The sequence below is a fragment of the Moschus berezovskii genome, chromosome 13, assembly GCF_049115385.1.
Source record: "Moschus berezovskii isolate FMDL1 chromosome 13, NW_MosBer_1.0, whole genome shotgun sequence".
NCBI lineage: Eukaryota > Metazoa > Chordata > Mammalia > Artiodactyla > Moschidae > Moschus > Moschus berezovskii.
The window spans coordinates 15,979,284-16,000,237 of NC_142472.1; the positions used below are offsets into that span (position 1 = coordinate 15,979,284).

The 20,954-nt window shown below is 40.6% G+C and overlaps 1 protein-coding gene across 1 annotated transcript in view; it reads right to left on the minus strand.

Annotated features, from left to right (window-relative positions):
* Positions 1-1,795: 1,795 nt before the first annotated feature.
* Positions 1,796-20,954, minus strand: part of LOC148775812 (ATP-binding cassette sub-family C member 4-like) — a 154,648-nt gene continuing 135,489 nt past the window's right edge. The window contains 3 exon segments of the mRNA XM_088842651.1: positions 1,796-3,531; positions 3,534-3,573; positions 13,001-13,135. Coding sequence (XP_088698777.1) covers positions 3,467-3,531; positions 3,534-3,573; positions 13,001-13,135 — 240 coding nt within the window. The 3' untranslated portion in view covers positions 1,796-3,466.

Below are 20,954 nucleotides of genomic sequence, written 5' to 3' on the forward strand. Positions count from 1 at the left end.
TCCCCGGGGTGTTCAGGATCCCACTCATCCTGAGGGTGGATGTCACAGCAGTACAGATGGTTGTGAGTTTCTAGCTTTCTTGAATTTCCTATATTTCTCTCTAACCGGGTTACAAACAGGTCATGGACCGACACTAGTACACAGACCACACTGAGTATCACTGTCACAGTTAATCTTTGCAGCAGCACTCTGAGAATCATACTATCCCCACCTCAACTTTCAGACAAAGACACTGAAGCACAGTGGGCTTCCCAACCTTAACAGCCCACACTTACCAGGTAGCAGAACTTGTATCCAAACCCAGTCAGCGCCCAGAGGAGCCAGGATTTGTCCCTGATCCAGAGTTTGTGCTTCTCCCCATGTGCTGTGTCATTCTAACTACATGTGGAGGAGGAACAGTTTGGTCCAGGCCATCATATGAGGACCTCCTCAAGTACACTTTCCACAGTTTACAAACCTCCTTCATCCACACCCATCCTGCTCTCCTCTCCTGGTGATAAGAATCACCAAGGTCAGGGATTCCACCCTGCGTCTTTGGATGCTCTTAGTCCATCCATCATCCCAACCAAAGCAATGGTTCAAGAACAGGAACTATGTTCATTTTCCAGACAAAGAAGCTGAGATTCAGAGGTTGAGATGTTTACCCAAGCACGTAACTAAGACTATGTGGCTGTAGGATGTACAGAGCCTGTTTTGTCAGGGATGGTGCCATTCTAATGTCCTGGCACCTTGGCTGGTTACTGCCTGCCCACACCCACACTGCTAGTTAGTAGTAGAGAAAGGACAGATCAGTGTGATTGACTCCAGAACCAGGGCTTCCTGTAATCCCAGGCTACCTCTTAAAATCTCAAAGTTATAAAGTTGAGAAGAAAGGTTTGTTCTTAGTCATCATTTGTTCATTCCACAGACATTTACTGAGCACCCTCTATGTACATATACTCTGCTGGAAGACATAATTAAAAAGTGAACAGGGCACAGTTTCAAGTCTTTTTCTCACTTAGTTTAATGAGAAAAAGACCACTTGTGAACACTCACAGGGTAGGCCACATGCACAACAGAAAGAACAGGCCCCTTGTTTAAAAAATAGTTTCTCAAGATGGAGACAATGGACACTAACCATGTATGGTTCAGTTTAACACGAAAGGTGCTCAGGGAAATACACAAATCCGAGTTACCCAGGATGACGACTGATCTGAAGGTGACTTCCTAGAAGAGGCAACAACTGGGCTGACCCTGGAGAATGCCAATATCTCCCCAACATGGACCCTCTCCTCTATTTATCAGAACAAAGGGTACTGAGGAGAATCACTAAGTCATCATTTTGACTTAAACGTCAGTCATCAAGAGTTTCCCCCACAGTACACCCTCATCACCTACCTTTGAGCTGTGATACATGCCCAGGGGGGACATGGAGACATGCTGTCCTGACCTCCCATCAAAGACTCGTTGTCCAGCAGCTGTAAGTGCTGCCAGTGGGCAACCTTAAACCACCAGCCCTTTTGGGGGCAGCCTACATGCAATGACCCATCCGGGTGGAGGTTAAAAGGCCTGGTCATTGGATGTGTCAGGACAACCCTGAAGGGCCATCGTCACTCCAAACTCACATGGGGTCAGCTAAGGTCATCTGGGCAGTGATCCAGCTTGATCTTTCCCTCTGCCTTACCCTGTTTATTCCCTCCTGATTCCACAGTGTTGACCCCAAGGGCAACCCTGATACACATCCCAGTACTAAACCCCATCTGAGTCTGCATCCAAGAGAACCAGCCAGCAACAAGTATCAGAAATCATTCCAGTATTTGGGGAGGATTTTTACTGAAAATTACTGGTTACACATGTACCAGTTAACATTTTAACATTAAATGTTAGCATTTTAAAAACTCCCAATAAAATACAAAATGGTAGAAACAAGGACCTTTTGTGTGAATGTGGTTACCTTTGGTTTAAAATTCACAATCTAATGTTGTCTGACCAAATGAAATTGTTATATATTAAAAACAAAAGACAACTATATGTTGAACCATATGAAAGTGCCATTTTATAGCTTATAAAAGGCTGAATGTTAGCAATTTCACATGGTTCAATCTAAAAGAAAAAATCCTTTAGCATTTGAAATTTAGAGAACATTATACTTATGAATAACCCGTGGGTAAAAGATATAGTTAATGAATTAAATTAGGAATTAGAAAATACATATTACATGGTTATTGACGGTGGTGAGTACCAAAACCTGCAGGCTGCAGCTAAAGCAGATCTTAGGAAATAAGTCAGCTTTATATATCTATGTTAGAAAAATGATGACATTACTAACCTCTTTTTAATTTAAGAATTTAGAGGAAAAACCTCAAAGTTAAGGAAAAGTTGAAGGAAAGAAAGAATGATATGATGAACTAAGGGAAAAAAGAGAGCATCAATCAAGCAAAAAATTGATTCTTTGAAAACAGGAAAAAGTTATGCAAGTATATTAAAAAAAAAAAAAGAAGGCTAAAAAAAGCCAAAAGAACACAGTCAGAGATGCTGTAGAGATTAAACATATAAGATATTGTGAATAAATTTATGTAAATCAAGCTCAAAACTCACAGAAAACAGGTTCCTCCTAGACAAATGAAACTTATCAAAATAACTCTGCAGAAATAACACACTGAATAGGAAAAACATAATTACCAAAAGTTACCCAGACAATGTGGCTGCACAACACTGTGAATGTGATTAATGCCACTGGATTATGTGACTAAAAATGGTTATATGGTAAAGTTTATGTTATATATACTTTACCACAAATTGTAATGTAAAAAAAAGAAATCCTCTATCTAAAAGACAGTCTAGCACACATCTGTCCTTCATTAGCAAATCCCCTAGAAGGGCTCCTATTTTGAGAAAGCATATTTTCTCTTCCTTCTCTTTTAGAACATATAGTATTGTCCTTTATTTAACCATATATCCTTTTTTTTGTTGTTATTTAAACTATAGTATGTTATATATTTTTCCTATAGTTTTCTCTGTAGTATTTTAACCAGAGGTCTTTTGGTGGAAAAATGGATCCTAGTCATGTTAAAGGAAGTGGTGACACAAAACAGCAACTTCACATAGTCTTCAAGTAAACAGAATCCCTGATATAATTGGAAAGTAATATGTAATTCTGGGAACAGTAAAAAAACATTTGTGACAACTTTGTCTCAAATCTTAGAAAATGAGTTTAGCTCTGGAGTCTTTCAAGACACAAAACCTGGGAGACAGCTTTCATTGGTGGTCTGTACCTCTGATTTGGATAAGAAAGCAAGTAATATAACATTTAAATAAACTTAATAAATCCCTTTTCAAGAGCTTGAAATCACTGAGTGAAGTTGGAGAGCTAATATCTTATAACATGTAAATGTTTGTTGCTGGTATAAAAAAAGTAGAATATAGTTTATGCAGTGCAAAACCTATTGGAAAAAAAATTTGGAATAGACACGAACTCATGGTAGAATCACAGTGTTGACTCAAAAATTGTTAAGGCTGAGGGCTATCCACAGGAAACATTCATAACCACAGGTCACTGTGAGTAATATCTGGCTATCTCCTTTCGAAGTACACCTGAGGGAGAAAAAGACAAAAACAACATGTTTAAAAGTTTTACACAGCAAAGGAAACTATAAGCAAGGTGAAAAGACAGCCTTCAGAATGGGAGAAAATAATAGCAAATGAAACAACTGACAAAGAATTAATCTCCAAAATATACAAGCCGCGCCTGCAGCTCAATTCCAGAAAAATAAATGACCCAATCAAAAAATGGGCCAGAGAACTAAACAGACATTTCTCCAAAGAAGACATAAAGAGGCTAACAAACACATGAAAAAATGCTCAACATCCCTCATAATCAGAGAGATGCAAATCAAAACCACAATGAGATACCATTTCACACCAGTCAGAATGGCTGCTATCCAAAAGTCGACCTGCAATAAATGCTGGAGAGGGTGTGGAGAGAAGGGAACCCTCTTACATTGTTGGTGGGAATGCAAACCAGTACAGCCGCTATGGAGAATAGTGTGGAGATTCCTCAAAAAACTGAAAATAGAACTGCCATATGATCCAGCAATCTCACTCCTGGGCATATACACCGAGGAAACCAGAATTGAAAGAGACACATGTACTCCAATGTTCATTGCAGCACTGTTTATAATAGCAAGGACATGGAAGCAACCTAGATGTCCATCTGCAGACGAATGGATAAGAAAGCTTTGGTACATATACACGATGGAGTATTTTTCAGCCATCAAAAAGAATGCATTTGAATCAGTTCTAATGAGGTGGATGAAATTGGAGCCTCCTGGGTGTTCATTGGAAGGACTGATGCTAAAGCTCAAACTGCAATACTTTGGCCACCTCATGCGACGAGCTGACTCACTGGAAAAGACTCTGATGCTGGGAAAGGTTGGGGGCGGGGGAGAAGGGGACGACAGAGAATGAGATGGCTGGATGGAATCACCGACTCTGTGGACATGAGTTTGAGTGAACTCCGGGAGTTGGTGATGGCCAGGGAGGCCTGGCGTGCTGTGATTCATGGGGTCGCGGAGAGTCGGACACGACTGAGCGACTGAACTGAACTGAACTGATACAGAGTGAAGTAAGCCAGAAAGAAAAACACCAATAGTGTATACGAACGCATATATATGGAATTTAGAAAGATGGTAACCTTAACCCTGTATACGAGACAGCAAAATAGACATAGGTATATAATAGAACAGTCTTTGGGACTCTGTGGGAGAGTGTAAAGGTGGGATGATTTGGGAGAGTGGCATTGAAGCATGTATATTATCATATGAGAAACGAATCACCAGTCCAGGTTCGACGCATGATACAGGATGCTCGGGGCTGGTGCACGGGGATGACCCGGAGGGAGGATATGGGGAGGAGGGAGGCGGGAGGGGGGTTCAAGAAGGGGAACACATGTACACCCGGGGCAGATTCATGTCAATGTATGGCAAAACCAACCAATATATTATTGTAAAGTAATTAGCCTCCAATGGAAAAAAAAAAAAGAAAAGTTTTAAAGTCGTTCTCCTGAGACAACACATTTCTAGGTTTCCTTCAAGTGAAGCAATCATATCGCTATTGGAGGCACAGTTTTAGAAAACCAGGGATGCATTTATTCTACGGAGGAAGCAGCCCCATTAAAACCCTCAGTGGGGTTGGGCGTAATGCCAAATAACCTGTAGATCTACTAGATTTCTGGTCATTCTGACTCACAGATATGCTTTATCACTACAGTAAATTGTTAAGCAAAATCATTTTATTCCCTGAAATACATTAAAAACCGGGTAACAAAGTGGATAGGAAAACTAGCATCTGCGTGTCATTTTCACACATAAAAGGAGCACGGTAGATTTGGATGTTAATATCAGGTTGTTATGTTTATATTTTATAAACTCTGATTGACAGGCACTGAAACACTGGCATATACGTATGAAATATCCTGGTGTTTAATTTGTGTGGCAAAGCAGTTATAGGGCATATAGACATGTGACCTGTGTATAGTGGGTCCCAAGAACGAAAAGAGAATCAAACGCTTTAACAATGACTCAACCAAGAGACTTCTCTAAAATATAAGATGATACCCAATAATAGGACAGATCTCTTCCAGACCTTTGAGCTCTTGAATTCTACCAAATTCTAACTGAACTGGAAGAGATACAGCTATATCAGTATTTTTCAGTATATCAGGTTTATCAGTAATTTTTCAGTGTATAATCAGAACAGAAAGGAAATGAAGTGCTGTCAAGCTCCACAATCATCAGTTTTTAATAGCTGTATTGTATCTCGGTTCCTTACAGATGCACATAACAAAATAAGGTTTTACAAGCCCTGACATTATTTTATCTCTGAACATGTTTGGGCAAAAAACGACTTCAAGTGTAACTCTTTTCCTCAAAGAAGAATGTGAAAAGTTTCCTTTGAGTCTTTAAAATAGAAAATGTATCGTCTATTAGAGGCTGACTCATGTCAACCTGGGTTGCTGAGACATATGATTCCAGATCTCTTTTACAAAACCTGTCTACAAGTGCATTTGTGGGTGCTGTAAGCAAAGTTATCATGAGAGAGAATGAACTTCACACACGCAACAGAAAAGCACCAGGACACTGACCTTCATAATAAGTGCACTTTCTTATTTTCTTGTTGCTAACATAACCTGCTCTGCACATGAAATGTTATATATTTAAATGTCACTTAAGGAGAAAAATAAACCCTCCAAGAATGCTTGGGCCCACTGGCTGAAATCTGAGGCTATTTCCATTGTAATGGAAGCACTTAAAAAAGAGCCTTTGGTGGGAATAGAGGGGAATTTAATTGCATATAATCACCCTCCTCCATTTTATTAAGCTAGACATATTTTGTGGTTATATATTAAGTACTCTTTTGGTGAAACTAAAAATGGTTAAAGGAACAAAAGAAAATTCATTTCATTTTCTACTGCTTAATATTCTTTCCAAAATCATCTGGCTCTTTTCCCCATAACCCTTCTCAATACAATTTTTTATAAAGAAAATATTATTTCTAGCAACTTTCAACTGAAAAGGACTTTGTTTCATGGTCTGAAATACCTGAGCTGAATACTGAAAAGGATCTTCAACAGTTGGGGACCTCTGATTTAGAGTCTCTAAAGTAACCTAGAAGAACTATGGGTATATTTGTTTTATTATTGGGAGGCAAGGTTTCTACCTACAGCCTTTTACAAAATGATCCCACTTTTATACCATTAAATGCTCTATATTCTCAAAGCACTTAAGTATCTGCTCTCTCATCTGATCCCTGTGATAAGTGTGACGAAGCCGGCAGGGCTGTAATCCTGTTCTACACTCAGGTGAGGACCTAAGGCCCAGAGGCCCTGGGGGACACAAGGCCACGTGGATGCAAAGTGCCTCCTCCATCTATCCAACTGGACCAGGCTCCTAGAGCTAGGATATGAGGATTTTATAACTTCTGGGCTGTATTAGGTGATTTCACGAATAGACAAAATGACACCTATGTTACACATTGGGAACAAAGAAACTTCAAAAAATCTCAACCTGATCTGCTTCATCACAGAACAGAATGGATGACAAGCATTTATACTTGGAGCTGAACCATGTGCCATCTGAAAGGCTGTTGCTACACCACAAAAGACCCCACGATTCTTGGCCTCCAGAGGAGAAGAATAAAATTTGGGGCCAGTGATGAGGCTTGATCACTCAGAGCTTTTGTGTAATAAAGTTTTATTAAAGTATAAAAGAGATAGAGAAAGCTTCTGACATAGACATCAGGAGACAGAAAGAGTGCCCCCTGCTAGTCTTTAGATGGATGTTATATAGCTACTAGTAGTAATAGTCACTCAGTCATGTCTGACTCATTGCGACCACATGGACTGTGGTCCGCCAGGCTTCTCTGTCCATGGGATTCTCCAGACAAGAATACGGCAGTGGATTGTCATTCCCTTCTCCAGAGGATCTTTCCTACCCAGGGATCTAAGCCAGGTCTCCTTCATTGCAGGCAGATTCTTTACCCTCTGAGCTACAGGGAAGATCCATATGGCTTCTAGCAGCATGCTAATCAGAGAAAGGAAATGTCTCAGAAGTCAGAGACTTGCACCAGGCCCCTCACACACAACATGCATTTTGAGATAACATTGGCACAAGGTGACTTGTCCCCGGCCATAAAATAATTGACATGGATCTTGAAAAAAGGCAGCTTTTGAAGCAAATATAGTCTCATTGCCATAGCTTAAGCGAATATTTGCATGAGTAAAACATACTGGTTTGTCAAGTCAGTTCTGAGTCTTAGGGGGAACCCACTTGAAGACAGAGTCTAGGGTAAAAACATTGTTCATTTACATTTACACAGTTTAAGATAAACACTTCCATGAGAAAAATGCTTTGGTTATCTCAAGGTTTGAGAAAAGTTAAGTTCAGGTGGAACCAGGTATCCTTATGGCAACACAGAATTTTAAAAGAAACCTCTTTTTAAATTTGTATCAGTTCAGTTCAGTCCCTCAGTCCTGTCCTACTCTTTGCGTCCCCATGGACTGCAGTACACCAGGCTTCCCTGTCACCAACTCTCAGAGCTTACTCAAACTCAGGCCCATTGAGTCGGTGATGCCATCCGACCACCTCATCCTCTGCCATCCCCTTCTCATCCTGGCTTCAATAATTCCCAGCATCAGGGCCTTTTCAAATGGGTCAGTTCTTCGCATCAGGAGGCCAAAATATTGGAGTTTCACCTTCAGCATCAGTCCTTCCAATGATTATTCAGGACTGATTTCCTTTAGGATTGACTGGTTGAATCACCTTGCTTCAAGGGACTCTCAAGAGTCTTCTCCAACACCACAGTTCAAAAGCATCAACTCTTCAGCGCTCAGCTTTCTTTATAGTCCAACTCTCACATCCATACATGACTACTGGAAAAACCATAGCTTTTACTAGATGGACCTTTGTTGTCAAAGCAATGTCTCTGCTTTTTAATATGCTGTCTAGGTTGGCCATAACTTTTCTTCCAAGGAGCAAGCGTCTTTTAATTTCATGGCTGCAGTCACCATCTGCAGTGATTTTGGAGCCCCCAAATATAAAGCCTGTCATTGTTTCCCCATCTATTTGCCCTGAAGTGATGGGACCAGATGCCATGATCTTAGTTTTCTGAATGTTGAGCTTTAAGCCAACTTTTTCACTCTCCTCTTTCACTTTCATCAAGAGGCTCTTTAGTTCTTCTTCACTTTCTGCCATAAGGGTGGTGTCATCTGAATATCTGAGGGTATTGCTATTTCTCTGAGCAATCTAGATTCCAGCTTGTGCTTCATCCAGCCCAGCATTTCTCATGATGTACTCTGCATATAAGTTAAATAAGTAGGGTGACAATATACAGCCTTGATGTACTCCTTTCCCGATTTGGAACCAGTCTGTTGTTCCATGTCCAGTTTTTACTATTGCTTCCTGACCTGCCTATAGATTTCTCAGGAGGCAGGTCAGGTGGTTGGTATTCCCATCACTTGAAGGATTTTCGACAGTTTGTTGTGATCCACAGAGTCAAAGGCTTTGGCATAGTCAATAAAGCAGAATTAGATGCTTTCCTGGAACTCTCTTGCTTTTTCGAGGATCCAGCGGATGTTGGCAATTTGATCTCTGGTTCCTCTGCCTTTTCTAAATCCAGCTGCTTAAACATCTGGGAGTTCACGGTTCACATACTGTCGAAGCCTGGCTTGGAGAATTTTGAGCATTACTTTGCTAGCCTGTGAGATGAGTGCAATTGTGCGGTAGTTTGAGCATTCTTTGCCATTGCCTTTCTTTGGGATTGGAATGAAAACTGACCTTTACCAGTCCTGTGGCCATTGCTGAGTTTTCCAAATTTGCTGGCATATTGAGTGCAGCACTTTCACAGCATCATCTTTTAGGATTTGAATTATTCAACTGTAATTCCATCACCTCCATTAGCTTTGTTCGTAGTGATGCTTCCTAAGGCCCACTTGACTTTGAATTCCAGGATATCTGGCTCTACGTGAGTGACCACACCATCATGATTATCTGGGTCATGAATATCTTTTTTGTACAGTTTTTCTGTGTATTCTTGCCACCTCTTCTTAATATCTTCTGCTTCTGTTAGGTCCATACCACTTCTGTCCTTTATTGTACCCATGTTTGCTTGAAATGTTCCCTTGGTATTTCTCATTTTCTTGAAGAGATCTCTAGTCTTTCCCGTTCTATTTTTCTCCCTCTATTTCTTTGCATTTATCACTGAGGAAGGCTTTCATATCTCTCCTTGCTATTTTTTGGAAATCTGCATTCAGATGGGTATATCCTTCCTTTTCTCCTTTGTCTTTAGCTTCTCTTCTTTTTCAGCTATTTGTAAGGCCTCCTCAGACAACCATTTTACCTTTTTGCATTTCTTTTTTTCCGAGGGATATAAATTTGCATAGAGAAGGGGAAAAAAATATATCACTAGTAGTGTGTTTCCTCCTGCAGCTTAAGAGAGAGATAAAAATTGTCTGACACTTGCAGCCTACTCCCTCCGTTTGGAGACCCCTGGTCTTCCTAACTGTTACCCTCTCACCTCCAATTTTACATGTTGAAGTCCTCAACCCCCCAGTACCACAGAATGTGACTGTATTTGGAGACAGCATCTTTAAAGAGGCAATAAAGTTAAAATGAAATCAGACAAGTGGGCCCTAATCTAACAGACTGGAGTTCTCATAAGAAGAGACCAGGACACAGGCTCACACAGAGGGAGGAGCATGTGGGACACAGAGGGAAGACAGTGTCTACAAGCCAAGAGCGAGACCTCAGAGGAAACCAACGCTGTGACACCGTGACCTCAGACTTCCAGCCTCCAGGGCTGTGAGGACATAAGTCCCTGCTGCTTAAGTCGCCTACTCTTTGGTCTTTGTATGGCAGCCCTAGCAAACTACTGCCCCCTGTAGCTTTATGTATCTAAAAGGGACTTTCTCTACTATTTCAAGGATCATCCAGAAGGGTCAATCAGACAGTGATCAGCTCACCTGAGCTACGAGTTCAAGAAAATGTGATGTGGAAGCACGTTCTCCCAGATGTTGGGTTTTCTTTCCAGATGAATGAATTCTGTTCTATCAGTGAAAACCTTGTGACTTAGGCTAACGCTCCCCTTGTTATAGCGCTGAACAATGCATTGATATCTGATACTTACACATTCAAAAATCTGATAATCTGATAGTTTATCCTCCTAAAAGGATGCAGAGTATGCAGAAGTAATGTCAAGATGGGATGAGAATTAAGAAATGTATTTCTCTCTGTAGAGGTGACCTGAGCCAGTGGCAGGACTGAAATCCAAGAGTGAGGTTCTGTCACCCTGTGAATTTCAGTGACTGGCCCTACCTTGGTTACCACGTGACAGGAGCAGTGTTCTCAGATTCGATGCAGAGCACAGTACCTAGGACAGCACACAGCCTCCCTCAGCAACTCCCCCTCGGTGCTTCCTGGACCAGCTCTGTGACCTTGAGTGAACTCTGGACACACTCTCCTCATCCATGACATGAGATAAAAATGGACCATCAGGAGGGTCAGTGAAATCATACATGTGAGAACTGTATAAAATAAATCATAAAGGACTACACAAATGTAACTTACCATTAATACTGTTAGAGTAGGTGCAGGATTACTGGGCCAGGAATCACAAGATTTCTAATTCTATGACCTATGTCTACTTCAGTATTTATGTTACACTTGATTTAAAATGTTTACTGAAAGAACAAATTTATAATTCTGTGTCTGCTGCAGACTAGCTTAACACCAATTATATACATAGGGCTACCTTCCTGCTAAAGCACCTTAGTTTCCTCACCTGTACAAAGAGAGGGTTGAATCCTAGTATCTTATTATCTGGACCAATCTAAAATTCTGTGTTCTATTTCTCATTACTCAATGTCATGATAATATAGTTTTAAAATGAAGACTTTGACCTACAGGTGGGAACACCTCTTTTTGATGTGAAATGACTAAGATCAAAAGAGCAAAAGGGTTTGGGAGATTCCTGGCTTTCTAGGTCTCAGGATGGATGGTCTGACTGGGAGACACTCTAGTGGATAAAAGTACTCTGTGAATTTCAGGCAGAATAAAACACAGAGTTCCTTGTTCAGCTTCTCAACATTTGCACACAATATAAGTATTTATGAAAAGTTCAGAACAAAGACTTTCTTTTCCTCAAACCTAAGCACAAAGCCTAACTCTGCCAACTCTTCAGCCAGCTCTGGGACCCAGGAAGTCCCCTACCTGATGAGCAGTGGAAGGTCCTGCTCTGTATTTCCTCATTTCCAGAGAGGACTGAGAGGAGACAGTGATGAACTTGGCCACATTTTAGATAACGCTTTCATATAGAAGTATGGCGTGCTGTGATTCATGGGGTCGCAAAGAGTCGGACACGACTGAGCGACTGAACCGAACTGAACTGAAGACACTGGGACATATTTTCTTTAAGACATTTTAAATATTACACAAATCATCTTATTCTATTTACAAGTGAAAATCTGGGAGAGACAGAAAAGAATGAAGAATGGAAAATACACCCATAATTTAACATCCAGAGATAAATTTTCGATGGAGAAGCCACATCCCACCCTGAGCCGTGCATGTTAAGGGGCAAGAACACCAGACCTTCCTTCCCTCCATCTATCTTTCCATCAACCCCAATCCCACTCCCACCTGGCTCCAGAAGGACTTAGAGATGGCTGCATGACAACGGCTAAGCCTCTGAAAGCAGACCTTGGTTACCACTGCGCCTCTGTTAGGAAGACACCACGTGAACTGAGCGTTACTCACTGAGCCCCTTCCTCACACCATGTACAGTGCTTAGAGCCTTGCACATCTCATCTCAAGAAAGTGCTCTGTAAACCTTCAGGCACCTTTCAGGCTACGGTGCGACGGTATCATGAGTTCTTCATTTGTCCTGACGACAATTTCATCTTCTAGAAGGTAGAGGAAGAATGGGGGGCAAACGGACCTAACTCTAAACAACAAGGAATTAGGGAGAAAGTGATCACTTCAGGTAAGAGTTTTCTATATAGATTACACCTTTCTCTGGAAGATCTTCCTAGAATCAAAATATTCCAAGATTCTTCCCCTTAAACTCTCAGGTTTCCTGGATATTCCTCAACAGAACCTGGATCACAAACGTGCTGAGCACCAATCAGAACGAATGGAAAGGGTCTGCAAATGAGAGTGTTCAGTGCTCCATGAGAATCTGAACCCAGAGTCCGAACATGTGGAAAGTCAAATCCAAAGTCTGTCTCAGGCACAGGTGTGTGCACACAGAAGGGCGCACATCCACCCCCACCCCCAGCACTGCCGCAGATTCTCAGCAGACCTGCCTTCCACCTGCCGCGTGTTGTTAAGACCCAGTCATGAAGCTTCCTCCCTGGAGGCTTCTAACTGAAAAGAGCACAGAGTGCTTGTTCCCAGACCCCTGGGGGAGATCCTGTGAAGAGTGCACCCTGGAGGCGAATTTTAATTACAGCTTCCCGCAGCAGGCTCACCTATTTTGCCCTTTTGGTGAGGACAGCAGCCTCTGCCTCGCCCAGTTGTTCCACCATCTTGTAAAATAGGCTGTTTCTATTTTGCAGCAAAATACGTGGCCGACTATATTCTTTCCATGTCCCTGAATCCAAAACCTGTTAACAGTAGAAGGAAACCCATTAGCACACAATATCTCACAGTAACATAACTCAGACAATATTTCAAAAAGAGGCAAGTCAGGGAGAATTTGGGTAGTAGGACTGGTGGTATTTAAATGGTTTTATTACCCTGTTTTACTAGGGAGACAAAGGCCTAGCCCGACCTTTCTTTATTATTTGGTTATAGGAAAGGAAGAAAACGAAAATTTTAGAATATGATTACTGGAACTTGTAGCATTTTATATTTTCCCAGGGCATTTGGGGTTGTTATCATTAGTTAGTGCTTTTAGCACTCAGACTCTGAGGGCTATTTATAAAGATACACAAAATTGGGAAATGTCTTCATTCAAGAAAATCAGACCTCATTTATCTAAAAGTAAGTTGACATCATACAAACCACATGACAGTGTCCTGAAAACAAATTGTCAAGTTGATTTGACAATCTGAGCAATACTTGGGGGAAAAAAAGTAAACGCTTCTGGAATTTCTTCAGGGACCTGGATTATGTCAGCCCCTACTGGAAGGACTAATGAAGCTGAAGTTCCATTACTCTGGCCACCTGATAGGAAGAGCTGACTCAGACCCTGGTGCTGGGAAAGATTGAAGGCTGGAGGAGAAGGGGACGACAGAGGAGGAGACGGTTGGATGGTGTCACCGATTCAACAGACATGAGTTTGAGCAAACTCCGGTAAGTAGTGAAGGACAGGGAAGTCTGGAGTGCTGCAGTCCATGGGGTCGCAAAGAATAGGCAACTAAGAGACTGAGCAACTGAACAAGAGGGGCTGAATCCCTTGTCCAAGAGGTTAAGATGCTTCCTGACGCCGGCTGTGGCTATAGTTTATTGTTATGAGAGTGGAAGGCTGGCAAACAGAGCTGCTATATAAGCAGCTTTTGCGGAACTGCTCTGCACAGAAGGAATTTCTAGAAATCCAGTTTTCTTTTTGGATAAGACAATAAAAGCAAATAAGAAATTGAGCTCCAAATTGAAGTGATCACAGCCTGCACAGCAAATGGGGCGGCCCAACCTGAACTGCCGAGGATCTGAATCCGTTTTCACAAATTACCTTTATTTGCTTCTTTCTCTTTCTTTCTTAAGTTGCCTGCCTTTCACCCCTTTTACTGCTCATTAACAAACCTGCTAATTGGAAATTGAAAGGAAGAGAAAGGGGCTCTTAACTCTGCCTTTCTACTTATGAGTGACCTTGGTTAATGGTTATGGAGAGGGGAAAAGTACCTGAAACAATTGACCCAAACAATAGAACTACAAAAATAATTCTGATGTTAAGTGGAATTTAATTCTTCATTTAGGTCATATTTAGAGTAAATATATCTAAAGAGAATAGGTGGTATGGGCTTACCTGGTGGCTCAGTGGTAGAAGAATCTGCCTGCCAATGCAGGAGTCACAGGCTTGCTCCCTTGTCCAGGGAGACCCCACATGCTGTGGAGCAAATAAGTTCATGCACCACAACTTCTGAGCCCACATGTCACAAATACTGAAGCCTGAGCGCCTAGAGCCTGAGCTCCACAACAACAGAAGCCTCTGCAAGGAGAAGTCTGCATGTTTGCCGCAACTAGAAAGACGCCCACACAGCAACAAAGAGCCAGCACAGCCAAACTAAATTAATAATATTATTTTTTAAACAAAGAAGAGAATATGCTGGAACTCCAAACAAGACACAAGTTATTTTTTCTACACATAGGTATTGCAGTTAACTTCATCCTTTGTATTTAATTGGAAACATTTTTTAAATCTCACAAAGGGCATATTCCTATTTATCTTGTGTTTATACTGTAAATCATTGTTAAGAGCACCTTTCTCAGAAGAGCCCAAGAATAATTGAATGTCTCCTCCACATAATGAATTTTCTATATGTCAATTGGGCATGCCAATTTAGATGCCCTGAGCGTGCAGTTTTACTTTAAGCATAGCACAATAGAGTATAACTGCTCCTCCTGATGTTGGAGAAGAAAACCTGCAGTTTTAAAACACAGGTCTCCAAATATCTGTGTTCAATTAATCTATGAAAGATTAGGTAAGAACATATATTGAAAAAAAGACAATCTCTTTGCTAGATAGTACTGGGAAAGCTGCACACCTGGAAATGAATGAAATTATAAGACTCCCTCATACCACACATACAAATAAATTCAAAATAGTTTAAAGACCCAAGATAAGACTGGGTACTATACAACAAAAGGAAAACACAGGTAGAGAACACTTTGACATAAATCGCAGCAATATTTTCTTTGATCAGTCTCCCAAAGCAAAAGAAATAAAAGCAAAAAGAAATTGGATCTCATTAAACTTAAAAGGCAAGACGTTAGGGACTACAGGAGCTAAGATGGTACATAGACTGAAAAATAGCTGGAAACAGAATTTTACCAACTTAGCTTTTGCATTTACTGGCTTGATCAAAGATTCTAGATATTTCAGAACAAATAAACATAAAGAAAATCTAAATTCTCTTTGTGTCCAGAAAAATAGGTATAGTTTTAGATTTTTAACATCCCTTATAAGAATAACACTGTGTAATTTCCCACTGTGTCCCCACCCTTGCTGTAACACAAGTTAAACTATAAACTGTGTGATAATAATTCTTGAACCCCAGGATCTCTCCAGGAACCCCAACCTTGAAATACTTATCAAGCTCTAGTAGGTTAAGTAAAAACACATTAGACTGAACAAGTGAGTGAGTTACATAAGCTCAATGAAGATGTGTTTATCAAACCTGCTTATGTGCAGACATTCCTGGTAGCTGTCTAGACATAAAAATTACATGGACCCACTGCAAGATAACTTGATCCATTCATTGGCAAGATGCCATCAGTGAAAAAGAGGAATGAAGGGGAGGTGTGTGAGTGCACAGAGGGGGGGGCAGGAGAGGATGGAGATAAAGCCTGATAAATGATGGCAATAATAGAGATAGAGCCCCACTTATTGACAAGTAGAGTTGCAAGGGGAAGATCTGTCATATCTCTGTTTCTGGTTGCCAGGAGATGACACAGGGACAGCTGTCCAAATTTGCATAGTGGGTCCCTCATTGGTAAAATGGGTGCCCATGATTTTCTCACTGGGCAACGTGGCAAGTATTATCTGAAAATCCTTTCCTAGGTCTTCAAATAATAAATTAGTCTCTCACCAGTGGGATGATGAAGGCTGGCTCACGGTCACCTCCACATCACTTTCCCAAATCTGCTGCCTTTGCTCATAAGCTCTCCCCTCTTAGCAGATCTCTTCTCCCCAACTACGCTTTTTACCTCCGGATTAGTTATTCTCCTTTCAAAACCTGAGTGAAATCTTTTGGAATTTTTGAAGGAGTTTTCTCTTCTGAAATGTTCTAATTGTAGCCATGCAGGCTTCTGAAAGAAATGTTCCATGAAGGTGAAAAACAGAATTTAAGTAAAACTCTAGTTAGGCGTGAGCTGTTTTGTGCTTTCCAGGTGGGGATGTTACAACAGTTTCTGATTTTGATTTCTCTGGGGAAAATTCTACTGAGAAGAGGTTTGTGCTGAGGAAGAAACAAAAAACAAAATCATAAGATTGACTATAAACAAAAGAGGTGGAATCTGAGTTTTCTGTCCCCAGTTTTGGTTTTTCATCATTCATTTCCAAAGAATTCTCTAACTGCAGACAGTGAAAATGTTGACCACAGCCAACAATACTGTTAATGCAAGTACAGATTGTCAGATGCTTCTTTGTTCATGCTTCTAGGGAGAATTCGGGTGACATGAAGACTGCAGTGTGCGGGACTTGGAGGCAACAGCTGTGCTATTGGCTGCAGAGAAAGCAGGTCACAAGCACCCAGCTAATCCTAAAATCTGTAGGAAGAGCCCTCTAATGTAGAGACAGTAGTGAGTCTAAGGACAAAAAGGGTTTCTAACTTGTCTGTCTTTCTCCACTGTTTTGGAGCAAATGAGGAAGATTAACTTAGTTGCTGTTATGACTTTTACACTTAGTCATAACTTAGTTGCTGTTATGATATCTTTAAGATACTTAAAATTAAGATAATTTCTTTGTAAAATAAAATTCTGAAACGTTTATGGTTTGGTTTAACAAGCCAGAACTGGGTAAATCCCTTCAGAGAGCCAACACATACACAAAGCTACTAACTGGGTCACAGTTGTTTCCCAACAAGTCTTTTCTCTTGTTTACTTACACTAAGCAAAACCATATCCATCTAATTATTTCAAGATTTTTTAATAAAAGTGACAATTTGAAAAATATATAATCTCTAAAGTGAAAGTGTTAGTTGCTCAGTCATGTCAAACTCTTTGCGACCCCATGGACTGTAGCCTGCCAGGTTCCTCTGTCCATGGAACTCTCCAGGCAAGAATACTGGAGTGGGGTAGCCCTTCCCTTCTGCAAGGGATCTTCCTGACCCAGGAGTCAAACCTGGGTTTGCTGCATTCCAGGCAGACTCTTAACAGTCTGAACCACCAGGGAAGCCCATATTATGTCAAAGATTCAGATTAATTATACTCGATCTCTAAGATGAAATTTTAGGCAACCATTAAAATTGTGCTATAGAAAATTAATTAATGACATGGGAGATTTTAAGAATATATTGTTGCTATAAAAATTCTGATTAAATACTCTGTTTTTTATAAGATTAATTATTAAACTATTAATAGTTCTAATTTTATTCAAATAATATTATAGCACTATACAACTGTTACTTTCTGGTGGTGGGTATTTTGTAATCCTTCCTTTATGAGATATTTAAAATTTTTCCTATTTCTACCTTGCATATTTGTTGCTTTTTTGTAACAAAAAAATATTTTTATGAGTCAGGCTCTTCATTTTAAAAAACAGAATAAAAGAAAATATCCATCTATTTTTGTGCAGAAGTATTCATCAGTGCAACAATATGTAATTATTACACCTTAAACACCTGCAGTGACAGGACTTTGTGGTGACAGCACTGTTGGTTATGCCCTTCGTCAGCATCTGTCACTTCCCCAGCTCCTTCCCCAGGCTGGCAGCCCGTCCTATGAATCATCAGGCTTTGCAGCAGATTGACTTGTCTTTACACCCTTAAAGCTTTCAGAACAATCACTTGCTTTCCAGAAAGGAACTGGTACAGGCATCCCTCAGAGCTTTTGCGGGTTCAGTTTCTGAACACCAGAATACAGTGAATATTCCAGTAAAGTGAGTCACGTGAAATTTTCTGGTTTTCCAGGGCAAACAGAAGTTATGTTACACTATACTATACCCAAGTATGCGTGCAATAGCATTATGTCTGAAAAAAACTATGTACAGAACTTAACTTAAAAATAAGGCTTTGCTAAAAAATATTAACCATCATCAGAGACTTCAGTAAGTCATGGTAGTAATATCAAAGATCATTGATATTATAGCTCCCCAAAGAAACTGCAATGATAGTGAAAATGTTTGACATATTGTGAGAATTACCAAAAGGTGATACAGAGACATGGAATAAGCAAATGCTGATGGAAAAATGGTGCCTATAGACTTGCTTGATTCAGGTTATGACAAGCTCTCAATTTGTAAAAAATTCAATATCTGGGACGCACAATAAAACAAGGTATGTCCATAGTTCTAAAGCAAGCAATAAAAATAAGATTGCTTCAAAAATTGAAGGTTTGAGAAAGAACATTATTTGTGATGTTTTTGCTGCACTGAAAACCAACTGGTAATTAGAAGCTCTAGAATAACATACAAACTTTTAACCTGGGGTGAATGGAGTACAGAGGACAATCCCCAACCCTGAAGCTGGGGGATGCCTGTCTCTTGGTGCCTTGAGGTCTAATCCTGTTATTCCTACCAGAGGAGTCAGCAACCACAACCAGCTCAGACCAAGATGTAAACATGAGGCCAAGCTTACATCTCCTGGTGGGACCTCCCCATGACATCACTGATGACCTCAACCAGGGAACCTTAAACTGAAGGTCTCCCAGCACAGGAGTGGGAAAAGCAGCTCCACAGTGAAGGGTAAGATCCTTTCTGGAAACAAGGTCATTCATCATAAAGATGACAGGCCCAAACAGAACCCTTGCATTTTCCTTCTCGCTCCATCTTCCCCATTCACCCAGATGCTCAGTCTCTGCACCCAGAAACCAGCATCCGCTTCTCTCTCTGCCCTCAGATTCCATGTTCAATCCATTACACAGTCCACTTAGCTCCACTTCCTTATCTACCCCAAGTCCCACCATCTCACCATTTCCACTGCAGATACCTTAGACTAAGCCAACAGTCCAGAGAGGGCACATTGTACGATAGTGAACATTGAATTTGGAGAACTGAAAGACCATCAGTGTGGTTTTGACTGTAAAGAAAGAAGGGAGAACAGAGTAAGACAAAACTAGAAAGTTGGGGAGGGATGGGCAGTGCACTGCTTCATAAACTACTTCAAAGATTTGTTCATAGACATTGACCAAGAGAGAAAACTCTGAGGTTGCAGAGATTTATAATCTCCTTACCAGGAGATATTGGTAAGTAAAAGACGCTTGTTCCTTGGAAGAAAACTTATGACAAACCTAGACAGTGTATTAAAAAGTAGAGACATTGCTTTGCTGACAAAGGCCCGTATAGTCAAAGCTATGGTTTTTCCAGAAGTAATGTATGGATATGAGAGTTGACCCATAAAGAACCTGGGTGCCAGCCTAAGAATTGATGCTTTTGAACTGTGGTGCTGGAGAAGACTCTTGAGAGTTCCTTGGACTGCAGGAGATCAAACCAGTCAATCCCAAAGGAAATCAACCCTGAACATTCACTGAAAGGACTGATGCTGCAGCTGAAGCCCCAATACTTTGGCCACCTGATGTGAAGAGCCAACTCACTGAAAAACACCTTGATGATGGGAAAGATTGAGGGCAGGAGGAGAAGCAGATGACAGAAGGTGAGCTCTGGGAGGTAGCAAAGGACAGGGAAGCCTGGCATACTGCAGTCCACGGGTTGCAAACAGTTGGACATGACTGAGTGAATGAACAACAAATCAGTAAGTAAAGCATTAAAAAAATGAACGTATTTTGATAATATCAAGAAAGCTGACTGGTTCAGAGAATATAGATGTTCATATCCGCAGATCAGGTGCTGAATGATAACATATTAGGACTGACCAGGCGACGTGTCCACCAAATTCTATCCTTCTTCAGTTTCCCTAACCAACCACACATTTCAAACAGTATTTCTAAGAATTAGATAATAAAAAGAATCTGCTACTATGAATGTCATTAATGCTATAATACCAAAAACCAAAAATAAATCTTCAGGGTACAGTTAGGAGCAAAGAATTTAATTGAACAGACCCTTAAATGAGCTGGAGATCAAGCCATCTCTCTGCTGCTATGTCTAAAGTCTGACAAAGGGTTTGAAACAGATACATTTCACAGCATCATTTATTTGTTATTGAAAAATGGTGTGTTGGGGGACAGTCCTTGAAATACGATGGTGAGAGGTAAGAACAATAAAGTGACAGGTAAAAACTAGAAATAAAAGGATACTTTTCAAATTAGCATTCACGAACACAAAATGAAGGACAAAGGATGCCTGAGGGAAACAACAGAATAGGAAAAACAAGAGATCTCTTCAAGAAAATTAGAGATTCCAAGGGAACATTTCATGCAAAGATGGGCTCGATAAAGGACAGAAATGGTATGGACCTAACAAAAACAGAAGATATTAACAAGAGGTGGCAAGAATACACAGAAGAACTGTACAAAAAAGATGTTCACGACCAAGATAATCATGATAATGTGATCACTGAACTAGAGCCAGACATCTTGGAATGTGAAGTCAAGTGGGCCTTAGAAAGCATCACTACGAACAAAGCTAGTGGAGGTGATGGAATTCCA